This window comes from Homalodisca vitripennis, chromosome 5, assembly GCF_021130785.1.
Source record: "Homalodisca vitripennis isolate AUS2020 chromosome 5, UT_GWSS_2.1, whole genome shotgun sequence".
Lineage (NCBI taxonomy): Eukaryota > Metazoa > Arthropoda > Insecta > Hemiptera > Cicadellidae > Homalodisca > Homalodisca vitripennis.
Genome location: NC_060211.1, coordinates 87,201,878 through 87,222,837, shown reverse-complemented (window position 1 = coordinate 87,222,837; position 20,960 = coordinate 87,201,878). Strand labels below are relative to the sequence as shown.

At 36.2% G+C, this 20,960-nt stretch overlaps 1 protein-coding gene across 1 annotated transcript in view; it reads right to left on the bottom strand.

The window, feature by feature from the left end:
• LOC124362472 overlaps positions 1-20,960 on the bottom strand; it is a 113,614-nt gene that overhangs the window by 42,720 nt on the left and 49,934 nt on the right. The window contains exon 2 of the mRNA XM_046817005.1: positions 19,043-20,166. Coding sequence (XP_046672961.1) covers positions 19,043-20,155 — 1,113 coding nt within the window. The 5' untranslated portion in view covers positions 20,156-20,166. The remainder of the gene's footprint in view (positions 1-19,042; positions 20,167-20,960) is intronic.

Genomic DNA, 20,960 nt, shown 5'->3' with positions numbered 1-20,960 from the left:
AATTTGAATACAACGAAAGCTAACAAAACTGATGAAAGTCCGGCCTATTTATCACTTGTGTTCGTGCTTGTTAATAAATGTGAACTTGTTTCTGTTTTATGTTTACCAATGCGTTACATTGAATATGGAATTTCACGTTTCTCATTCTTAACGGATTGTTTTTTTTTCTCACTTTAGGTGGATTTTTTCAAAAGTGGCTGGGTTCGAAATGGAAACCAACTTTCCATTTAATTAATAACTCTCACTTCTACCAGCCGACTAATTATTAATATTAAACACAAACAATTGCATGCTACGATTAACACCTTCTAGCACCCAACACTTTAATTAATGTCCGCAAAAATTAACTGTAGTCAAAGATAAGTCCATATCATTTTCGCCCGTGTGCCCTTGCGTTACTCGTGGTGTACTTTATATTACTAATGGGCAAGATATTTCCCAACCGCAGCCTATTCCTTAATTAGCACTCTCTCTTTCTGTCATCACCTTTTTGTTGGTTAATTGACCTAATTACTCTAATTAAGTAGTACTATTAACAAATTAATATTAAGTAGTGCGGACCACGTTCTCATTGATTAGACATGGGTACTTTTGCAATAAATCTGAACTTTTCGAAAGATTTAAAGAGTTTAACTTTTGCAAATAATAGAATGTTTTCTAAAATGTAAAGGGTGATGCTAACTCTTGAATACATGTAATTAAATATGAAGTAGTGAAACCAATTTTTTACCAGTTTATAAAATATACTTTAGCACATGCCATTGCATTCTATCCAACCAAAACATAATTTGATACTTATTTTTTAGTTCTGTAATTAATTAAGCATCAACTGTATCGTAAGGTTTTTAAATCGTAATGTACTTTATTAATAAAGCAGGCATGTGGTGTTAATTCTTGTTGTTTATACAGTATGAAATTTAGTATTGAAATAAATACTTCGAGCTTTAATGTAAAAAACTCGGTATTCAGTTGGTTTAATTTTTTGAATGTTTTTAAAACACGTTTGCCACAGCTCTTTAACATATCCTAAAAATGTAAAAATGTTTCATGACTCCATAAAGAAATGAAAAAGTTTAAGGTAGTTAGGAAAATTTTATATTCGGAAGTAATACATGCATTCATTCGATTACTGGAAATTAGGCGTACAGAAAAACGGCTGAAGGCAAGGTTATGAATTTTACACTATGTTTATCAAATATGACTGAAGAAACGTGTGTTTTTATAATAAATTGAAAGTTCTTAAGTTATATTTTATTACAAATATACAAATCATTCAAAACTGACATCCACTGAAATTTTATATGCATACTGCAAAAATTAAAATCTTTATATTCACCCATATTTCTTTAGGACTAGGTATAATATTTACCAAACAGTTTACTTTAAATGCTTATAATTCGTCGTGGAGTGATCAAAGTGTATGTTCTATGTTCCTTGTATTCAGGGGAGTTATCTTACATAGCTGTGGTACTTATATAAAAAAACGATCCCACCATAAGCCAATTGTACCAAAATATTTCATTCTATCATACGTTAGTTAGAGTTAAAAACAAGTACGTTACTATTCTAAAAGCAGAGAACAAGCATGCATGGTAAGCCGGTGTTGTTACACATTGACGGTCGTGACCTTGTTATAATTATTTATGAAATTAGTACCGAGAAGTACATTTTAAATAAGAGATTGCTTATATATGATAATACATTGAAAACAATTAGTAATAATATCGAAACTAATCAATTTATTGCAAATCATAAACGTACACGCTCTCATGCTCGGAATTGAAACTATTGATTATTCTGCACTAACTGGTTCGGTATTTGTATATACAATAGTACCTGGAGATCGGATGTTCAGTGAATAATTTAATTCATGTTTTATCAGTAAGAAATTAGTGGAAATAAGATTTAGAATGCACTACTTTTACCATACATTAATGATATTTCAAAATTAATCTTGAAAACTGTAAGTAATCTTGTAGGTACATTACATACCAGAAGATATGAACATCTGATGTTCAGTTTATTTCACAATAACTGGTTCTGTATGCATATCATTACGTACCTATCAGGAGATCAAATATTTAGTTCTTCACCAAAACTGAACCTCCAGTATTCATCGCTACAGTACATACCAGGAAATCATATGTTCAGTTCTTCTTCACCAAAACTGAACCTCCAGTATTCATCGCTACAGTACATACCAGGAAATCATATGTTCAGTTCTTCTTCCTTTAAATTGTTCTGTATACATCGTTAAATACTTATCAGGGGATCAGGTGTTCAGTTCTTCTTTACCAAAACTGAACATCCAGTATTCATCGCTACAGTACATACCAGGAAATCACATGTTCAGTTATTCTTCCTTTAAATTGTTCTATATTGATCGTTAAATACCTATCAGGGGATCAGATGTTCAGTTCTTCTTGCCTATGACTGGTCCTGTATTCGTCTCTTTAGTAGCTTTCTACACCGTTATGCCATCTGGAGATTAAATGTTCAGTTAGTTATCCTGAACCATATGTTCACCTTATGTGTAGTTCAGTAAGTTTGATGAGTCATTAGGCAAATGAACTTTTGCTATCTTTAATTTTGTATAATATAATCAGAAATTGTCTATTAGTGGAGGTATTATATTATTGTATTATTTCTATCTCAAATGTTCCGACAAAATGTGCCATCTGTCAGTTACTCAAGCCATAATACTACTACTGTTCTTTATGACCTGTAGTTGCCATCTAATTTGATATGCCTTCAATTACTTCAGAGATTATACTACTGTTCTTACGATCACCAGTTGTTCCTGTGCTGTTTCCATTCAATACAGACATAAGCAGAGAAGTCTGTGTGTGTATTAAGTACGACTGTCTAACACTCGGAAAAGTTCAAATTCCTATATGCTTCAACCATAGTTATAAACCTGAAGTTGAATTTAATCATGCTTCAACACTGTGGGCTTTCATTTTTAAGGCCACTTGAATGATAAAGTATTTGGATAATAAAGAGGGTTCATGCATAGTTTTATTATTATTTACCAGTAAATGGATCTTGTTGGCTGTTCTCTTTTAAAACAGAAACAGAAAAGTTTATAAAAACAACGTAACTCATAAACAATCCATTACAGTTAGTATTTGCTCCTGACGTTATTGGCCAATTACGGCGTATAAAAGGATTTATGATCGCTGGTAGTCGATACGACCTCGGCCTACTGCTGTATTTGAAAATAGTAGCGTCAATATTTCCCTTATTAATGTAGGCAGGCTGACATGAGGAGATCAATACGTATAAAGCTGACGCAAACAGCCGTGCCAGGCACCGGTGTACCGCTCACAGCTCGCCCGCAACCTTTACCTTGGCTCAAGTGTTCGATTTTCTTTAGTTGAGATACGTGGTAATGGAGGAGTACTTCTTTTGATTGAAACCATTTTGTAAAATATGGTGTACTGTTTTGAAATCACATAGTAAGTACTATCGTGAATTTTAATCATGGCTTAAAAGTCAATGTAGTTTCCACAAGAAAAATAGCACGACTTTTCAAAAATAGTACATTTTTCCAAATCTGACAATAATTCTGATAAATGAAATAATTCTGTATCATACAATTCCAAAATCGAAAATTTTTCAGAGAGTTACTCCGACATTTTACCGTACAGTTTGAGCTTGTTCATTTGGCCAGATTGCGCAGGGGACGCTGCTTTAGCACCCCCTGGAATAAGCACCCCCTCGGGCTTTGACGTCACGGCAGGGGGGTGCTAATTCAACGCATGACATGGTCGAGGCACTGAATTAACACCCCCCTGTTCCAAGGGGTGCTTATTCAGCGCATGGACATGACCCAGTCACTGAATAAGCACCCCCTAGCAACTCAAGGAGATTTGTCGTTTATAGATTTAATTTAATAGTAAATAATAATAGTTGTTATCTCTGGGACTTTTGTGACGCTATCACTTATAAGCTACAATCTACGATTGTGTTGAAATTTCTGAGAAACCGAGGACATATGTTTCTTAAATTATATGCCTACTTTCTCTTCGAAATTACCATAGACTTAATATTACATAATAAGTGCTTCGACTAACAAGCTTGTGACAGACCTTAGTGTTCCTCCCCCTCTCGCACACATTGTCCTATTTTTGTAAAACATTTCACTCATGACTTAGTTTTCTGAATTCTTTATAAATATCGCTATAATAACAGAATTAATTAAATCATAAATTTTATTTATTCTACTTCAATTAAATCTGTAAATTAATATGTTTATAAACATTAATTAACGTACTGATAAATATAATAACATAAACCTACAATTTCCAACTTTGAGTTTACGCACAGGTAATTAAAGCCCATGTAGGCTCTTCTCCCTGTAAGTTTTCTTAATAAACAGTAATTAGATAGCAAAGTAAAGCTAATAATAAATGCTGTTTTTATTTAATTATTTATCCTTTTCAGATATAAGATTTTTATTATTGTGTATTAAGTTCTTTCATGTCAACTATGAGAATTCTATAAAAAATACCATAATTTGTTATTTTTCGTTTGCAATATATGATATTTACTGCTGTATGTACAGTTATACATTTTTGCAAAAATAAAAGCCGGTTTTATATTTGATTTGACATTGGGTTATTTGGTTATTTTAACAGGAAAAAGTCAATTTTTGAAATATTATGGAAGGTAAAATGTAATTACGGTCGTTAATACACAGTCAGTCATACACGTTGTGTAATTTTTATTGTATAGGAATTGCTTATTGGATGTCCTCACCAATAGAAAATCTACTGATAGTCGAGTTAAGGGTATTCACTGAGCATTCATTACCACTGTAAGTTTAATCCAATCGTGAAAACTCAATAGATTACGTTTCTCGATACAATTTAAAATATCCCTATTTTTATATGAAGCCATAATTCAATTACGTATTTGATGTAATAGCTTCACGAAAATTTAGTTTTTCTAAGTTTAATTATATCAAATTAAAAAACTGATATAATTTTGTTTACTTTCCGATATTTCCCGACAAACAATTTAAGCTCGTATTATAGAAAAAAGAGTTCACTGTTAGAGTATTAAATTGTTCTTTGCAGAATTTTTAGATGGACCAAAACTTAACCTACGAAGGTACACACCTCTGCACAAACAATGAAATGTTTGAGCGAAATATGTTTGTACTTAGCAAATATATGATGTACAACTAAACCTATGGTCTTATTTTATTTAATTGATATTTAAATATGTATTGAAACATAATCAATTTAATGTTTCATGTTTAATTTAATGGTTTGTACCATGGTTTTTAAATTAAATTTACTTTAAAATAAAGCTGCATTTGAATGCCTAGAGCCAAATTTTGTAACGTAAGCATATTCGATGCATAGTGTCTTATAGTAGGTATTTAACTATTTGTTTTTGAAATGAGAGTCAAATCATAGCGATAGAATAATTAATATACCTATTAACAAATCGCAATATGCTTAGTTTTATTCAGTAGGAGGTGTGCTTATTCTTCACATCAACAAGGTATAGGCGCTGATGCAAGGGGGTGCTAAATCAGCATATGGACATGTCAAGGCGCTGAATTAGGACCCCCTATTCCAAGGAGAGGTACTTATTCAGGGCATGGACATTGCGCTGATTTAGCACCCCCTTTCGTGACGTCAAAGTGACGTCACTAGCGAGGGGGTGCTATGTCCAGGGGGTGCTATGTCCAGGGGGTGCTAATTTAGGCGCACCGATTGCACATAGTGAGAGTTAATTGTCACAATGCTTCGCGTTTTGAAAGCTCAAAAAGCATCTTGTATAAATGATCATATTACACGCAAAATCGTTCAAATCATTAACATTTTACATCTTGAGCTAAACGTCGAAACAAAACTAATTCTAAAATGACAATGATGAAATTATAAAACTTTATTTATTAAATAAAATAGGAAGTTGCCAATATCTTTCAATGCTCAAAGCCTGAAACATATAAAACCATTTAAGACAAATTTGCTTTGCTTAAACGTCGGACTACAAAAATAATTGTGTCATTGCATTGGAAGATAATTATTAAGGTAGTACACACATTTATAACATAGTTCTTTACAGATTTTCTGTGGCTCTGATTGGATTCTATTCTGAGTATTCAGAAAGTGAACTGGCCACACGCACATATCGGGGCCCACTGACCACTGACCGATCCGCCTCTACTCGGGTCGGTCCAGTCCGACATTCCGCTCCCACCCATTGTTGGTTTGCGCCTCCAAATCACAAAAGACTCCATTTCGGAAAGTGAAACTCCCGGTGAAAGCGGGAAATGTCAAAGGATACAGAATACACAGAGGCGAATTGCTCGGCGGCCTTCGGTGTTGTACGTAGTAGAGATGTAAGAATAATAGACGAGCCAAATGATACGCAGGTATTTTAGTCTTTTCGTGGCGAGGAGCAAAAGGAAATGGTCAAATGATAAGAATTAGTTCAAACGGACTAATTCTTCAAAACCCAACACATACTTTGGCTTCTTTTAAAGTAAAATGGAAAGCCGTTGGTTTCAAGGTTGTTTCAAATACAATAACATCTTTAACGTATTAACGAAATTTCACGTAAGGTTACAAACTACTTCATATAAATATAACACACAATGTAATGTATATATATATATAACATTTCAGTATAATTTCAGTATATACAAATCTACGATATTTTTGTTATTATAAATTGCAACAGTACTTAGAGAGCGAGCACTAACTTAGAATCAAATTGTTAACACCATTAATTTATCAGAGTATATTTTAGCATAATATTTTGAAATTGGTTGATGGGAGGCATTCAATTGGAAAGTAAGGTAAAATTAAACATAATCACGATTTTTCCATCCGAGCTGTTGGGACAATGCTACACGGAATCTTTCAGAGTCAAAAGTTATAACCAATACTTCAATACTACCTCATCTTCAAGTTTTTCGGATCAGAACGCGCCAAAACCTTGATAACTCCATAATCTTGAAGATTATTTGTTTAGTTTATTCAATAAAAATTTGGAGGTCATGCTACCGGTCGCGCAAGCCTAAGAACTAAAAATGTGCCACTGTTTATTTAGTTAAAGTCACCACCACCGTCATCATTTTGAATTTCAAAGTTCAAACAATTCACTTCTGAATCCACTTAGAGCTGAAATCTGCTATAACGGCCGGGAATTATGACTTACAATATGGTTACCATCCTGCCAATCGTAAAACCAGAGATGGTGAAAGCGTCCACGAAAAGAGTCCACGACGTGCATGATGGAGCGTAAAAACACCAGTAGGCACGTCCTTTAGGACTGAATTGTTTGCTTTTCTCTCTAATTCTAAACAATTGTGATTCTTAGAAAGTTATGAGATTTACGAACACATAAACTAGTCTTCTTTTATCTAAAAATTGTTAACAGACTGACAGAGAACAATGGATACCAGTCAACTGTTTTGATTGTACCTAAAAAGACCGGAAAGCAAAACTATTGAGACCGAAAGCTCAGTTACAGCAACGTCTTACACTGAGCTTCATACGAAAGTGACAGTGGAGTATTGAGAGAAGCAAACCCCAGTGACAACCTTGACTAACACATCTATAGTACAGAGCTGCGGTCGAGATGGACGGATCGGTTTCCCAAGGACGTGAAACTCTGATGGACAAGCCCCACTCTACTTTCTAACATTTTGTCAGTTTTTCTGGATCACTGGTTCCATCTCATTATTTTGGACGGTGCTAAACAATGGACTCATTGTTCCAACTGTCAAACTCTCAGTGGATTACAGCATCGTATGTGGTGCGTGGAAAAGTGAGTTTGCAACGCACAGCTTACGTAGGTCCAAAATATCAGGGACATTTAGGTGGATTTGATCAAATATAACGCTTTAGAACTGTTTCAGATATTTGTATTTCTGTAAAATAATGGAATAAACACCTTTTTGGAGAGGGAACAAAATAACAAAACGTGTCATTGGAGAGTTTTTTAAGTCTGTATAGTGAAATTGCAAAAATACCAAGATTTAAAATAAAACTATAGAAGAGAAAGATTCAATTAAGTCCAGATAAGTTTTTGGGTGATCAAAGACAAAAATGCTTGACAACATGACAATTTTCTAACTATGGCTCTTTTACAGGACAGATCCTGAACCAGCATTGTAAAAGACAATTTCTTAGCAAGGATTAAGTAGTGATTTGGATCCTCAAAGTGATCTCAGAGGCATATCATTGCCAACAAACTAGTCAACGTTTCCAATAAAATGACAACTAGCATAATACTTCAAGCGAGCATTTGTTTTGACATTACGACTATAAGCTTAAGAGTTAGTGAAATTACATTCCAAAACAAGCAGAGAACATCTTTTTGCTGTTGAAGTACTTGTACTCTAAAACATTGATCTTTTAAGACTACAAAATCTGGGAAGCATTATGAGAAGAACGAAATGAAAAGGTACAGCGCGAAGTGCAGGTGATGAATACACGAGAGGAGGTGCGTGAAAGGAAAGGAAAGGAAAGGAAGAGTGACAAGAGTCGAAGAAGAAGCAAGGAAAGGCATTGTTGATATTCACAAGCGGGCGGGGGTCAACGCGCCGGGTAATGGGAGCGGGGCCGAAGCTCGCGATGAATTCCGAGTGACCGAGTGGCGGTGAAAGTGAGCCGAGATCGGATTTCGGCCTCAATCAACATCACAGTAATTGGCGAGGTTGCAAAATCGTGAAACAATCGCTGGGGAGCTCGGTCTCGGCCCCCGCTGTCTTGCTACATCGCTTCTTCGCTACGCTGCATAGCGTATCTAGGCGGAGATCTGCGGATGGGACACGCAGATGGGTTGTTCGATTTAAAGCGTCAATCGATACTTTGATTCGATATAATCAGTACATACAATACAAAACCGGATTGGTACCAGTGTCGAATCTATTCCTCTGGCAATCATTGATTACACAATTCGATAGCATTATCGAAGACAATTTTGGCAAAATACGTCACAACTGTTGATACCAATACCATCCACATTGTTCTGCCAATATTCCAATTGTATCGATATACACTGATTCGAGAGTACCTTTCTGGTATAGATGCCGAGATATAAATATCGATAAATATCACGATTCTCGTGATGTAAGGCCAGGAAATGGATGATCAACTCTATCAGATGAATCATTCCTCTCAATGCTTCACAAAAACAGAACCACTCTGGTGATCCCGGACTAGTTCCAGCAGTATCATCGGATCTTCCATTTCTGCAATAATTAATCTTATAGAAAAACAGGAATCAGTAAACTTGTTGTTAAGCACTAATCTCGAGAACGGCTGGACAATTCGGCTAATTCTTTTTTTTAGTATTTGTTGCAATCCGATGAAGGTTTCACGTGAAGATTAAATTGGAAAGGTTTCTTGGAATACTTTAAAATTTGGAAATATAATAATAATATTTATGTTTCATAACTCAAATTTAACTGACATTAAACACCTGTTGTTACTTCCAGCTGTAGTTCGTTAAAGACGTCATTTTTACAATGGCTGGAAAAACAGAAGAATAATCATCAACATGCCTCAGCGAGCCATTCTTTCCCACATGTATTTGTACAAGGCAGACCCAGTTGTGGCATTGAAAATATAACTAATTCGAACTAGAAATATTCCTACACATGCAAAACTATGATATAAGAGTCAGGTTAAAGCCTGATACTCTTAAGCAAGAACACTGAAATAATACATAACTCATTTATGCCTACTTACGTTCGAAAAGTTTCATAGGACTCCACCATATTACATCATAAGTGCTTTAATCAAATATTATAAGAACTTCGATTTAGAAAATTACGTGTAATTCGCGGGTAACGCTAGTTAATGTTATAAACGCGAACATTTGTAATGAATGATATTTGGATGTTTGAATGTTTGGAATTCTGATACTCAAATCATATAACATCTAATGGGCAGATTTATGCCAAATTTATCAGGTATTTTGCTTGGATATGAGAAAAGACGTAGAGACATTTGTATTCCAAAATACTATCTATTATAAAATACTTACTCCAGAATTTTATATTAGCATGAACAAAATACTATATTTTGTAGGGTGCTGCAAATAGTTATGACGGTATTATCTAACTTTTACTTTAGATGGCAGAAGTAACCAGTTATTTTATTTTGGATACTCGAAATTAGTTTCCCTTGACCTTGTGGGACGGCATATTTACAGTAGCTAAAGGAACAAAACCTGAAGGATTAGTTACTAATATGTGCCTCAACGACATATTTACTCTGTGGCTGTGAAACGAACGAGCGCAGTGAGCCCGTGACCATTGCAAATGGAATCACAAAGTAATGCATCTCTATACAAAGTGCAAATTTCTATAGCAGAAAACCATTGAGTGGACAGAGGGTCCGTTTTCCACTGAAGATAATACAGTACTGATTAGGTAGATAATTCATATCATTCATAGACTGAACTAAGACAATACAATGATACAGATTATAGCGATTGGAAAGCTAAGGACATAGCTTATACCCTGCACTGTATCAGGTTTACAGAAATTCATAGGTATGAAGAACTAAGACCTAGAGTACATCGGAGTTATTTGTAAAATGTAGTAAATTTTGCATGAAACTTTATTGGTACTTATAAAAACTGTTTCACTTTCCGACTTCATGGCCTACAAACACTTTTCTTAAACTAAAGTATTCGAAAATGTATCAAGATATTAGAAAATCTGCTAGTGATCATCGCTTACCACAGAGTTGTTTGGTATTTCATTTTAAAAGTACATGCCTATGTGTTCCAGTGGTGCAGTAGGAAGTTGTGTGCGAAACCATGGGTACCTGCTAGTTATCAAGAAATAAAAACGACCTAAACATTCCAAATTTATGGACAATTTTTAACACAGATTTTAAATTCTTGATAAGAATTTCTTTTACTACTTATGGTAAATAGAGTGATACCACTCCAATCTGTAAGGTTGGAGTGGTATCACTCTACAGTATGATAAAAGGATTATATATAAAATATATACTATTATTATTATATTTATTTTCACCGTGCCAGGGATAAGTCTTTGGCTTTCTAACCAAAGCTCCATGGGTCGGTTCCCGAAAAGGAAATTTGTAAATTTGTTTAGACCATTTCCGTTATACTCACTGAGAATAACCCATAACAAATTTTATTTGCTTTGAATAAACCTCGTCTAAAATAAGGAACCTTCTTAACTAAGGAATATATTCATGCAATAAACTCCAATTTTCTTCCTACTCTTACTGCTGCATTCTCTGTATTTTATAATGTAATGTAATGTATATGATTTAAGATTCTAGAGAATATACTTTGTGTTACCGTAACAAAGTTAAATTTTAAAATTAAAATCGAATGTAGGCTACACGAATGCGAAGGGGTTTGCAGTTTAAAATAAATAACGATTGAATAAATTAATTAATTAGATCATCATCCCTCACGAACTTTGAGAGTAATGATTAAGTCAGTAGTGCAGAAAAGTGCGTATTTATTCAAATAGTATGAGCGATTAGGACTGCAAGTTACATTACAAGTAAACTTACTTCAGATGGTAAAACCCCGTGCTTGACAGAATTTTCCAGTTTTACCTGGATATTCCATTATCTGGAACTCCCGGAAGAAGAAACTTGGCAATTGCCTCTCTAATTGTGGTTCTGCGTTGTACATAATCATGCAGAATCCTCTGAATGTCCTAAACCCTCGAGGTGGTTCTCCCGAGACAATTATAAAGTGGCCATCTGGTGCACTGAGACGGGACCACGGGCAGTGTTATTGTTGTTGCCGGTCGTCCTTCGGACGGGATACCGCGTTGATTGGCTCCATATTCGGACAGTGGTCTCCCCTTATCCGGACAATTATTTGACGCCAACATCGAGACTTTAGGGGCTCCTGGACGTAAACTTGAGGCTTTGACTTCGGCTCTCCGCTCCATCGTTCTTAACTGCCATGAAGACCAGTATTTTTTATTAAAATTTAGTCTAAATGAAACGAAGCATTACTGTACTTGGTTACGTTGTAACATATAGGCCTAGTTTCTTCAACCTGAGTGTGCATTTACCCCTTTGTTTTTATTCCTTGGCATTCAAATATCATTAACCTGCTGCAATGTTCGGTCTCTATGAATTTTAATTTATATTAATTACGTATCTATGAAAAAAGTCTAAGATTTGAAGGTTGTTAACTCTTTTTTTTGCTGATTTCTTGTTTCACTGAACGATGGAAAATGTCCGGAAAAATCCTGTTTCCTTCATAGTGTAAAAAGTGTATTTCGTTTATCATACATAATTAGTAAAAAGATAAAACAAGTTTCTTCAGTTAAGAAAAATATAAAAGGTAATACAACTAATTTGTAGATGTATAAATATTAATATTATTATTTGAACACCGTAATTATTTAAATGATAAATTATGTGCTTTAACTTAATTGTTTATATAAAGTTACACATATAATAATTAGAAAAGAATCCCTGACCTTACTCCAATTATTACTACAATTTTATAATATTATGGATTGTAACCAATACTCAGTATTACTAGGTAGGTAGCTCGATATCTATCCAAGTTTCTTGGAACGCTAATATCTGATCTAGGTTATATTGATGCTGAAACCATCCTTCTAATACTAAATTCCATTACAGAATGGGTGACCCGAGGGTAATCACTAAAAATCTTACCAGGAGTTAAAGTGAACCTCAGGCCATACGAGCTCCTGAATTTCACTCAACACGTAACATTTTTGACTGATTACTTTATAGGAATAGACAACAACCGTAAATACAGTTTTGAAGTTCAATATTCAGTTATGAGTAGGGAACCCCGATCATTGATATTTCCTTCTCTTAATTTCAACATTAAACTATTTTGTCAATTATGTGTGCATGTTTTCACTCTATCGTTAAGTCTTTAAGTCGTTAAGTTCATTCCAACTAGAACCGTTCGGTACAAAATGTATTTATTTTTACTGCCAGACCGTTAAAAAATTTTGTTTTAACTAAACCAGACCAATTTATGTTAATAGTGACAGCTATAGAAATAAGTCATGTAGATACAACTAATTATGACCGTTAAATTTAATATAATATAGCTTAAGTATGTAAAACTGGGATCATGAAGGCATGTTGAAATCAGCAAGTAAGCTAAGCTGATAGAAATCTTATACATCCATGAAGAGGGACACATTTCGCTGTTACCGAATGGAACTTGTCCGTGTAATATTGTGTAACAATTGAACTGTGTATTTATTTTCAATAAAACAAGATTGTTGGGTGGTAATTTCTCGAAATTGGGTTCTTGTCTAGGGTCCACGAGCAGGTGCGGTTCACGCCTTTGGAAACTAACTACATAGGCAATTTTGGATGAGAGCCAGTACTAGCCTTCTCTTATGAAAATTATTACAAATTACTTGGATTTAGGAGGGAGATTAGTTAGAATTGTAGCTATCAGGTTTGAGTAATCCTTTTCATGAAGCATTTTGTTGGAATAGACTCACACGAGTAAGTAAATATCTTTGAAGAACATCCAACTAGAAAGCAACAGACACAAATGATTAAGAGTAACCTAGCTTCTAATGCTCAGTGTCATATTTAAAGTGATAATTCTATTATTACGTTGTTCAAGGTAAGTAATTAATTTTCAATGTAAGAGAACAGGCATAGTGGCAATATTTTGGCCTACGTGAGGTTGCGACGAACGTACACTGAATTTGGAATGACTGGGTCCTAATTAATTAAATGAGGTCGTGGAACGTTGATTGGAAGGCAGGCCACGATATTAAACACCAAAACACCGTGCCGGTTCGTCGAGGGAGCGGGCAGCCAGCTTTGATTTTGAACTCCGACCACTGAAACTCGTAGAACGTCCTCGCCCCAAGGAAGCCTGAAGAGAAGAGCGCGAGAAAACCCAATTCCCGAAATCTAGAAACCTGAACACTAGAACAAACCATAACAGGCAGAATTCCAAAGAAACATCTAGAAGAAGAGGTTAACCATCTGGAAAAGCAGACGACTCGACCAGCTGTAGGGAAACTGCTGCCGGCCCGTCCATCGGTCAACAAAAATAAAGTGGCAAACGCCACATCCTCCCCCTCTACCCCGGGAGTGATAAGGGGAAAAAACTCAAAAGGATAAGGTAGGAAGTCAAAGACGGAAAGATTGGAGACTACAACTGGTATCGCTGGTTCCAACACTGTCGTTAGCAATCTGCTAGAAATTGCACTAGTATGGATCTCCTACACGCTCGCGAGGCGCTCCAAAAGCGTAACGGCTAGAATCCATACCGACTGACCACACTAGTCAAGAATAAATCTTTTAATTTAAAGAGGCTTGAGGAAAAGCCTTGTGGGAGTAAAAAAAAACTCAAACAATCTTAAGTGCTTTCAGTGGTAGCTACCAATAAATAAATGTCTGAAGTGTTGACACAAGGATGGGTTTATTCGTTTCTTTCCAAATTACTAATACGCTCTGTGGTCAAAGGCTCAAAGAGGGAGTGGCAATAACAAAAATAAAGTGGCAAACGCCACAAGGTACATGGCAAATAGAGACGTATAAACTGAAACACAAATAATACCAACACCAAGGACTACGTGAATCTGCACAAGTTACGTATATTTGACGTTTTCTCCGATGAAACTCCGCGCCGCGCCGTGCTGCTTCTATGTTGCGGGTACACTTTGATATTGCGTCATGTTAATGTTAAATCGTGCATTTCTCATGAGAGCCATTAAAGGTGAACCTCAGCTCCGTACCGTATCCCACATTTCACGACCTCCGCTCGCGTCGTCCCTTCACTCGACGGTTTCGCCACGCTCCACAACAGGTGAGGGCAGGGCCGTAGGTAGACACAATGGATCCTGGGTGGCAACAATGTTTGACAAACTTTTCCCAACAACTCTGAGAACTTTTACCCCATCGAGAAATCTTATATCTTACTTGGCCCCCGGGATTGCTCCCTCTGATTTCCGGTGGGCACGGCCCTGAAATTGACTGTTCCAGCCGTCAACAAATCGGGCGAGCAGACAGCTATTATCAGCCCATTGTTATCAGGCAAGGCCACAGTTGGTGCTCACAATCACAATCTTTCGAAAGCCCGGTTTAATCGTCATTCTGTCGTCACGTCAGATCATTAGAGCCGTGTCAAATCTGTGACAGCATGTATGTCACATATGATGTAGGCTTTAAAATGTTCATTTAAACGTGGCATGTGATACCCATTAGAGTTTTCCTATTGATTATTTTAACCCTTTCTACCCGTTTGCTGTTTTTAGGAGATGTACTGTACTGGCGATTTTATCATCTTGATTTAGCCCAATAACAACAATGTTAAACTGTAAACTCTTGAATGATCCTATATTTAGTTATAGAACTATAGGGCATGTCTCAGTTTTAGAATATAGCTAGTACTCATCCAAATAATTTAAAGTTTTTATTATTGTTCTTATGGTAGAACTTACCGAACATTTTTGTAACTTAAATATTGAAGCTACAAAAAGTTGAAAAGAAAGTTTCAAATTGTTTATGGATTTTGGAACAGTTATCCTACTGACAAGTCGTGTTACTTTAACACCTCGGCTAACTAATTAGCCAGTTTTATACACAATATCGTTTATTGAAACAAAATGGCGGTCGTTCAAACTAAAAAGTTACAATACCGTTGCTTATTTATAGACATTTTATCTGGAAAACAAAAAGTGATCTGAAATGCTTATAAAATTTCCTATTTATTTTATTATAAAATGTTTTTACACCCGGAACGGTTTTATTATATATTGAGTACATCTAAATCCCTTAGGTTAAGAAAAAATAATTTATTAATATTTAAGCTGCCACAGAATATACTTACTTCTTCGGACTTATTGGTTTTTCAAAAACATCACAAACAGTATTGTATTTCACCGCATACATATTTTGAATGTAAAAATTTTACAAATTAAACTAAAATGCGTTTGGACGCGTAAAGATATTAATTATAACTTTTAATTGAGACACCTCCCACAATTCTACAAAAATAAACATGAAAGGTATTTCAAGTTCAATATTATTCTTATAGGATAAAACCGTTTGTTTCTCTACAGCTGGCTTGAACATAAAATTCACACAGTTAGATAATGATGTTAAATTATTTATTGAAATTTAACGTACTTAATAATATAGTTTTATGTTAGAGCTCAAGGACGAAGACATACAGTTCTGAACCAGACCATAAAAATCCCAACATTACTAAAGCATTGTCAAAATGTATCAGTTTGGCCTCACCACATTATGTGCGTCCTAAACGATTAAAGGATTACTGAGTTAATACTTCAGCAAATGAGGTTAATTCAGGATGCTGCGCGGTCTAAGGCGTCGGACTTCGAGTCTGAAATAGAGGCAGCGAGCGCAGGAAAAACTGTCTGTGACCGAACAATATTGTATCAGTACTGTAGACCTTTTGTAGTATCTAATCTGCCCCTTACTCTGTCCGATAAAATTCTTGCAAAACAGGAAGAAAAATAAAGAAAGACTAGTTAATATTATGATGGCTTTAGCTGGAAGTGCTGGAAGGAACAGGCAGTTCAGGCATATTTTATTCTAATTTCATTCGGTACAGTTTGTATTCACCAAGTGGTATACTATGGTATATAGATACATTACAACAACATTAATTATTATTTTCATCGATTTTAAGGCTACCTGAGAATGCCTGGCTATTATGTACATTGAACTATAGTCTCAATAATACTTTCACGATACCAGTTTGTTTAAAGCTACTCGTTCAGGCATCTAACAGGCCGTAAAGTTCACTGACCCTAGCCATTTCGTCCCTTTTCACATTTTCCTACCTTTTTTACATGTAAACAACAAAGGATATAAATATATATATATATATATATATATATATATATATACAAAAACAATATAGAAATCCAATCACAATAAAAAATTTCAAAGCATAAACAGTTTTGGTAAAACTTTATGGATAAAAATGAACAGTAAAACATTTTTCACACTCTCTTTATTTTATCCTTTCCTTCAGTCCATATTGTAAATATTAGTTTAGTACTTACTTGCAGAAATAATTTTCATTACTTCAATATTACAAGATGAATAAGTATTATTACGGAATACTGTTAAATTAAGTGCTATGTTTTGATTTAATTTAATAGCAATCGATGTTGCACAGTTCATTCTGTTATTGTGTTTTTAGCTAATGCGGGCATTCATTTAACTTTGTATTAAGATTTAATACTGAATTTATTTTGGCCTAATTTTATAAATGTGTATATAGAATAAGTGTACAATGGTGGGATAAGAATGGTATCATTTATCATTTAATTAGAAGTTTAAAACACATTCACAGCAGAACTTTTTTTAAATAACCTGTCTCTAATCTTTGTAAAATATGCAGTACCTATATGGACTGAAGTGATAATATAAATTGTTCGGTAGTCTTCACATATGAACTGTTAATTAGTAAGATTCATCAACTGTCTATTTACAGACTAATTTGCAGGCAGGTCCAGACTATCAAACATTATGGGCCAAACGATATCCAAGCCTTCTGTGCAGGATATTGATGGTTAGGCATGGAGGATCGCAGCGTCGAATGTCGAAAAACCATTAGGATCCGTGTTATACAGTGCCGAGGGTTCTTCGTATGAGATAGGAACGAGGGGTTTGTGTTTAATAAATGGAGAACTGCATATCTCACTCTCTAATCAAATAAAATACGCTACAATTTCTCAACTGACAGTTCTTTTGCTGTCCCCTTCCTCAAAACATCTGAAGTTCATCAATTGCACATGAATGCGATTTATCAGGATTTTCTGAGAATTTCCATATGTATCACGTCCATATACAAGGTGTATACCCTGATACCCCTGGATACATTCCAAAACGGATTGAGATAGCGATGTACAACCTTCACCATACTTTTTTGGATTATTTGAATGATAAAAAGTTTTCCCCCTTTTCAAAGGGAGGTACGGGGGAGGGTTAACTTTAAATTTTCAAAGAGCAACCCCTATCTTGTGACATACCATTTTAATTATCTATTTAATAGAAACACAATGACATGAATAATAACATGTCTAACAAAAGTTATGGGCATATAACTCCTTACATCTTAGGCTGTAAATTAGGTCCTGATACGCTTGGATATATTCCGAACGGATTGAGATATCTATGCACAATCTTCACTTTACTTACTAAAATACTTTTTTGGATTTTTTGGAGAATAAAAAAGTTCTATACCCCTTTTCAAAGGGGGTACGGGGAGGGGGTAACTTTAAATTTTCAAATTGTAATCCCTATCTTGTGACATATCATTATAATGGTCTATTTAATATAAGTAAAATTACAAGAAGAAAACATCTCTACGACGTTTCTAGCAAACGTTACACCCTGTATTGTTTTTCAATGTCAACTATGTTTATACTACGTCAGGTACAATGAATTGATCATGAGATCTAGACTGGCACGTGCTCACTACTGTTCTGCTATAGTATAGATTATTGCTGGAACAAGGTCACAGGGAAAGTGGTGAGAACTGGGCTGGCAACTGCGTGCGCCACTGAGGATGTTAGGTCTCACAGTCGTACATTGTGTCCTGTCCGGTCTCTACAATTTCGCATCCGCAGGGAAACCGACATTTCAAATATCACATAACACGCGAGAACATTCCTTTCAAGAAATCGCCGCTTATTTCTTGAATTTTTACTTCAATTTTCCACCACTAATAGAAGTTACATGGATAAAAAATATGACAGAGAAGAAAATTTTTGTATTCGATATTGGAAAAGAATATAGTTGAAGGCAGAAAAAAGTAGAGTGGATAAAGTAAATTAAGAGTTGAGGTTTACAATGTATAAGAAACACTGTAGATCTTTAAAAGAATATGAAAGAATTGGATCAGAAAAAAAATTAAGATTACGATAAAAATACATCAAACCAAATTCAAGCTTACTTCGCTTCTCAAAACACATTTCATTGATAAGACGAACGCGAAAAACGTAAAAATGTAATATGAAGAATGCCAAGGTGTAATCTAAGTGACAGACTTTGAAGGTACTTACCAACACAGGGATATGGTTGATGGAGTAACACAGCAGCAGGATGGAGACGATGGCGGTGAGGGAGACATCCTCCTGGCGATCTGCAGCCAGGCAAGGTGAGCGACTGTTGGTAGAAGAAGCGGAGGTAGATGTAGAGATATAACAAGGTTCGACTTGCCGGAGGGTGGAGATCCCATAGCTTCCAGCGTCCAGTTCGCAGCCCATCAATTTCGTCTCCTCGAGAATGGCGGCGCAAGGAATCTGCAGCTCCGGTGGACTCTCACAACCACCATAGTGGCCGCAAGGGCTGCGTGGGTGTTTAGAATGCAGGAAGGAGTTACTAGGCAAGAGGCGCGCCGGGTCGGGAGCGCCGTTAAGGAAAGTGACAGGGGGATTCTGTCCGGAACTCACGGGGGATATCCGAAGAAGTTCTTCCACGAGTGAATGCCTTATTCTACGCGCACTGCAATCACTGACACTGTGCGAAACTCCTTTCCCGCTGCGCGACCGCATAGTCGATATCATGGAAATGTCGGACATCGCTGAAGAAAGATCGGAAGAAGAGTTCAACAGTTGCCTCCTTCGGGTTTTGGAGCTCTCGACGAAGCAAGTGGTTTCGGGAGGAACGCGAGGCCTACAGCAGCAGCAAACGACGCCGACGCAGGAGCCGAAGACGAGCATGATGTGAAGGGCGAGGGAGAACACGACGTAACGGCGGTCCGGAGTATCACCACAAGGGGAGGCCCGGGCCAACACTGCTGCCACACCTATACAGGCACTTATCATCGCAAGGCACACAAGGTGGTAGAGGAGATGGGAATAGCGGACTCGGAACAGCCTGGCTGCTGCGAGGGTGGTGAGTGTTCCTGCCTGTAGGGCGCGCACTGCCGCCAGCCACCATACCAGGGCGGAACACCAGAGCTCCTCGTCGGGCCGGAACAGCAGCACCACGGTGCTGAGACACGCCCCTGCTTGCTGCAGCACTGACTGTAGCAGCAAGGCCATCAGCAGCGGGTCCAAGGGGCGCCACCGACGGCGGTCACAGTGCAGGACGAGGGCGGCCCACAGTAGGAACACCGCGACTACCGGCGCTCCCACCCCCGTGGCGATCCATCCGCTACCTTCAGCCCACATCGCTCATTGTCCTGGAACATGTACAGTGTTCTATCATATCGTAGTAAAATATATTTAATGTTTAAGAAAAAATACTAGTAATAATAGAAAATATTAACTTGTATTTATTACTACAGTACAAGTAATAAAATACAAGTGAAAAATATGTTCAGCAATATTTGCTGAAATATTTGATTTATTAGTAATCAGCAATATTTCACAACAAACATCTCCACATATAATATACAAGGTTTAGCGTTCTATTTATTCGTAATCGATGATATTCTAACAATGTACTATGAAATATAGATCCACAATGACGTATGTAGTATCGTAATATATGCGAAGCTTACAGTAAGACTATAATTATTTGAATTCGTTTTCTTTACTACGAAATAAATACAGTACTTGATTTAATTTCGAAATACTGAACTCTTATAATCGGTCAACATATTAATTTACCTTTTCCTCTAAATATGTAGGTTCAAATGCTACGTTTTGAATTATAGATCTGCATTGATAAAAATCAAAACAAACAAAATCATTCCAATGTTCAAGTTTATGTATACAGAGAAGGAAACAAGAACTGCTCAACGCAATGCTGAGCTGGAGGAATTTGACGAGACAATTGCCTCATTACAATGAAGGAGTCTACCGTTATGAACGGAACCGAGTAATAATTGTCAAGGACTTTTGCAGGAAACCTGAACAGCATGCAGGATATGAAAGCGTGCTGGAGTCATATACTACAGTGGATTGGGAAAGTGGTATGGCCACCACGAGGCGCTACTACAAGCTCACCCGAGACACTGTGAGCCTAGCAGCC